The 4,976-nt window shown below is 30.5% G+C and overlaps 1 protein-coding gene across 2 annotated transcripts; it reads left to right on the top strand.

Annotated features, from left to right (window-relative positions):
* Positions 1-669: 669 nt before the first annotated feature.
* LOC108778810 (protein OPI10 homolog) lies at positions 670-4,908 on the top strand. Of its 2 annotated transcripts, XM_018546101.1 has the most exons (4): positions 670-740; positions 1,085-1,288; positions 4,240-4,369; positions 4,478-4,908. In XM_018546101.1, the coding sequence occupies exons 2-4, from the start codon at positions 1,259-1,261 to the stop codon at positions 4,906-4,908; spliced, it is 591 nt and encodes a 196-aa protein (XP_018401603.1). In that variant the 5' UTR covers positions 670-740; positions 1,085-1,258. The 2 variants fall into 2 exon arrangements, with proteins under 2 accessions (XP_018401603.1, XP_018401602.1); XM_018546100.1 differs by lacking the exon at positions 670-740 and having other exon boundaries at positions 1,022-1,288.
* Positions 4,909-4,976: the final 68 nt, after the last annotated feature.

Raw genomic sequence — 4,976 nt, 5'->3', positions numbered from 1 at the left:
AGGCTGTCTTCCCATAGTCCCTTTGCCAGTCAGTAAAATAATATTACTAGGGTGACGTCATCTTACTGACTGGAGAAGTGTTCCCATTCTCGCCAGTAAAAAGTGACGTCAGGATTTGTTGCGTTTCTATGCCCTATGCTTTCTACAGTTTTCGTTTCATATTACAGTTTGATTTCATATTTTCGTCATCAGTGATCTTCATTGAATAGGTAAGTAAATAATATATATTCCATGTAGCAATGTTTACTTGCAACTCTGTAATATTTCGGTACCCATGTCTTAAAATAATTGACCCCGGCGACTAAAGAGGTTAGACAACGATTTCGTTCCGGTATCCAAATATTACAGAGTTGCAAGTAAACATTGCTACATGGAATATATATTATTTACTTATCTATTCAATGAAGATCACTGATGACGAAAATATGAAATGAAACTGTAATATGAAACGAAAACTGTAGAAAGCGTAAAGCATAGAAACGCAACAAATCCTGACGTCACTTTTTACTAGCGAGAATGGGAACACTGCTCCAGTCAGTAGGATGACGTCATCCTAGTAATATTATTTTACTGACTGGCAAAGGGACTATGGGAAGACAGCCTCAATGTGTCTGACTCAATGACGTCGTTGGTCTTAGCGAAGCTTCTACCGGCCGCCACTAGGAGCGCCACAGAGAATGCATTGCCAATAGCATATTGCGTGCGTCATGCGTACCTTTTATAATACACGGCGATAAATTGTAAGTAGCGCTTTGTAAAGATGTATTATTTTTCTTTTTAAGTTACGTCGCGAGATCTTAATTGTTCATGTCGTTAGACAATAATCTTATCATTAGTTTCTAAGTTCTCTGTGTCATAGCCGGTCTTGCGATACTGTTATTATTAGCTGCGTTCGGTAATGCAAATCTGAGGCGTCGGAGTGCTCTTTTTCTATAGTGTACGTGACATATGCTATAATATGAGAGCACTTCTCTGATTTGCTCTACCGAACGCAGCTATTGATGTCATTTGCACACGCGTCACGTCTACGCGTGTTAGTATATTCATTTGAGTCAGTAATAAATTATCTTTAAACTTGAGACAGATTCAGTGATTAATCTTTCACTGCCGAATAAGCATTTTCCCGCCTTTCCATTTCGCCTTCAGCGAATCATCGTTGGCGTCAGACACGCAGTGTTGGGCAAGCGAGTTGGAAATCGCATCACTGTTCTGTGTAATAAACGGGATACAATAGAATAATCTAGATGTGTCAGCAAAAATGCTTGGTATAATAGTAGCTGGACGACTCGTAAGTATCAAATTATATTTTTATTATTTCTTGTAATTGTTAGTATTTAATCAATTATGTGAAACATATTCTTTATTTTAAAAGAACACTCGTGCGTAAAGCAAGGTATCCGGGTTTGACTCCCGGCCGAGGTAATATTTTTCGCAATATGAATAATTTTCCAGATTTAGTATTTTCAAGATTATTAGAGTTGCGTTTCAAGATCGACGATTGTTCGATGAGCAATTTGGGGGGACTACGTATATTACTTAATTATTAATTAATTCGTGACAGTACCGTAGTTTATATGTAAGCGATAAAAAGATCTAACATAAGCTAGACTATTATAGGCTTTGTATCTATATTGGTTGTGTTTCCACATTAACAGTCTTTAGTACTGAATATTGTTTATTTAGGGAATGGAAGAGTTACTTTTACAGTTACTTTTTATAACAATGTGGTAACAATGTTGCAATTTTTTATAATTTAATAATTTTAAGCGTTTAGTTATCATTACAGTCATAAAAAATTACAACATTGTTATCACATTGTTATAAAAAGAGAAGAGAGTAACTGTAAAAGTAACTCTTCCATTCCCTGTTTATTTTAAAAGTTTCTATCTTATTAAGCTGGCAAGGTATTACAATAAAATTACTATATTATTTTCAATTACTCCGTTTTTGTAATAGAAAATTTTATAATGATTTTGAATTAATTTTATTTATATAATTTTTTAGTACAAGAATTAAATACTCTAAAAATTTCAGTTATTATGGATCAAGTTTTTACTTTTTCAAGAAATTTAACTCTACTTTTAGTAATCTTGCTGTAAATATTTGCGTCTTAGTAATGTGCTGAATTAACATTATTTTATAAATTCAACAATAACGACAATAACTTATATATAATTGTTTCTATTACAAACATTAGTTAAACTTAATTGAAATTGGTTTAATTCTTTATCAATTTATGTTAATAAGATTAGTATGTATAAAAAGGAAATGTACGGAATAATTATTAATTTTAAAATTTGAAATAAAATAAGTATTAATTAGATTCTTATAAACAAAATTTAAATATATAAAAAAAATAGATCTAATAATTATCCAAGCTGGATATTTTTGCTACTGTATAATTAAGTAAATTAAAATTAATATCAAAGTCACAAATATAACAACAATCAACTTATATAATTGGTCATCATCAATATTAAACTAATGATCAAATTTTTACCTTTAATTTTCTAGAAATTTTAAGCAATAACAAATTTAAGATGCATGCGTATGACAAGATGGTCCGATACCTTTTTCCCCATGAGAATCCTTGATATTGTAATGGTTTTTTCCTCATTGATCAGAAAATTAGAAACCAATAGAACACCTAATATCTAATAATAAAATTCTGTTTTTTATAAGTTACTCCTCCCATGAATAACCATAAATAACAGTTAGCGCTAGCAAACAAACAAAATTATATTTACTGATTAAAAAAATTAATAATAAAAATAAGAAATAAAATTGTTAAAATACATATTAAAGTATGAATGTAAATAGAATTATGAAATTAGAATTGTAATTATTATTTATCGAAAGATTTGAATACTCAATAAAACCTAATTGAAATTTACTTTTTTTTTAAAAGCAATGGAAAAGCAAATGAGTTTATCGATTAGGATATTATAATACAATAGAACAAAAGAGATGACATTCTTATCGAATTGCATTAGGGAGGTACTATATGATGTTACTGTACTTGCTTAGCACCAGCAAGCAGGGAAATTAAAAGGTTTTTTTTCGATAATAAATATCAATGAGTGTTCCGGTTTTTTTTATTAGTAAAACGAAAATCGTAAAAATTACGGTATTTTTCTGTTCTACTTATTTGCTTTATTCTATTTATTCTTTAAACTTATTCTGTTAAGCAGAGGGAGGGAGAGGGGGAGAGAGGGAGAGAGAACATATTTATCCGTTCAATCTAGGATGCGTTCTGTTTTCGCATGTTGCATATAATGCATCGTTGTTGCTCAACAAATGTTAAACAAGAACAATTGAGGCATCATGCGTATCATGCGCGAAACGGAACGTACTTCAAGAGAGTCTATTAGGAGAGAAGTGTGAACTGATCACTGAACAGAAATTACGTAAACATTATTTTAAGTATATTTCTCTTGTTCCTTTCTTAGGGCTACGTAGAATAAAAGGAACAGAGAACAGAGAATAAGAATTTCAACTTATCAGAAATTATGTACTATGGAATACACACTGTTTATTCTACAGTATATGATTTCTGATAGGTTGAAATTCTTATTCTCTGTTTTCTGTTCCCTGTTCCTTTTATTCTGCATAGCCCCTTACACTTTTAAATCTATAGTGTCAAATTTAACCTAATATGAGTCGTCATAGTTCCTACTCTATAGAACCTCTAGGATTTTCTATTCTACTCAATTATATCATTATTTTTTGTACTAAATCAATTATATTTGACACTATACAGTGTGAATTCGACACCATTGTTTTAGTATAATATCAAATTGACATAATATAATATCAAATTTAATTAGTTTTTCATTATAAAATAACAATATATTTAGTAGAACAGAATAGTAACTTTTTCACATTAGATTAAATTTTACATTATAGATTTAGTAGTGTATTTTATTTTTATAGATAAATCTTAATGTTTTACTTAATGTTTGCAACGCTTACAAGTATCTTTTCATTCTTATTGTTATGAAATATTGGACGAGGATAAAATAACGCGTGTTATCACTGCAAACGTTAAGTGAACACATCCATGGTAAACCATAAACGAATGTTTTAACGTTTTACTTTGGGAGATGAATATTTTATTTCTCTTAGGCATAGGATTCCAGTGTTAATAATTCATCTCCCTGGTAAATTACTAAACACTTTTGACATCTATTAACATTTATCTATATATAATTTTACAGAAACATAATTTTTATTTTTTAGGTCCAAACTGACTTTCAACAAGTTGGTGAGAATCAATTCTTGATTACTATACCTGATGCTGACAATATAAACCATATAGTGGTGTTTCTGACTGGTATTATTCCTTTTCTAGATGGTATGGGAGGTGCAGGTAAGATAGAGAATTAATTTTGACATAAAGCAATGAATTAGTTTTGCATATAAACTATGCAGATATCCTAAATGTTAAAATTGATTATTGAAAAATCATTGTTTATAGTATACTTTAGTTGGCCAGATCCAAATGCACCACCTAATTGGCAATTTCTTGGATATATTTCCAATTCTAAGCCATCGGCCATCTTCAAGATATCGAATTTGAAGAAAAATCATGAATTTGTGAATAGCAATTTAGGGATTTTTGGGGTTGGTAAGATTTCACATTTTGCACAGATCGGTGTGTCAGTTGAACCATTGATAGTGATTGAGCAACAGATAGCTGCCGTTGCTGCAACTACAACTAATTCTTTCATGGAATTCGTACAAAAGATGTTGACAAGTTTTGTGAATTATGTAACCAGTTTTACAGTGACACAAGCGCAAATGACACCAAATCCTACTGAGAACTTTGTGCCTTTGTCTACTTTACAGGGCTGGTATGAGACCTTTGAGAGGCGGTTACAGCAGAATCCTAATTTTTGGAAGTCGTGATTGTAACTGTAATCATATAGTTTGAAATTTTTAATTTTTTTCTATTATATAATATAAAAATATATTAC

This window comes from Cyphomyrmex costatus, unplaced genomic scaffold (assembly GCF_001594065.2).
Source record: "Cyphomyrmex costatus isolate MS0001 unplaced genomic scaffold, Ccosl1.0 scaffold510, whole genome shotgun sequence".
In the NCBI taxonomy this organism is placed as follows: domain Eukaryota; kingdom Metazoa; phylum Arthropoda; class Insecta; order Hymenoptera; family Formicidae; genus Cyphomyrmex; species Cyphomyrmex costatus.
The sequence above is the reverse complement of the archived record's forward strand: the minus strand, read 5'-3'. Positions and strand labels throughout refer to the sequence as shown.

Bases quoted from the DNA above. Each gene is read 5' to 3' on its own strand.
- LOC108778810 (XM_018546101.1), top strand. From the start codon at position 1,259: ATGCTTGGTATAATAGTAGCTGGACGACTC. The intron at 1,289-4,239 runs GTAAGTATCAAA...TTTATTTTTTAG, and splicing joins TAATAGTAGCTGGACGACTC to GTCCAAACTGACTTTCAACA. The intron at 4,370-4,477 runs GTAAGATAGAGA...CATTGTTTATAG, and splicing joins AGATGGTATGGGAGGTGCAG to TATACTTTAGTTGGCCAGAT.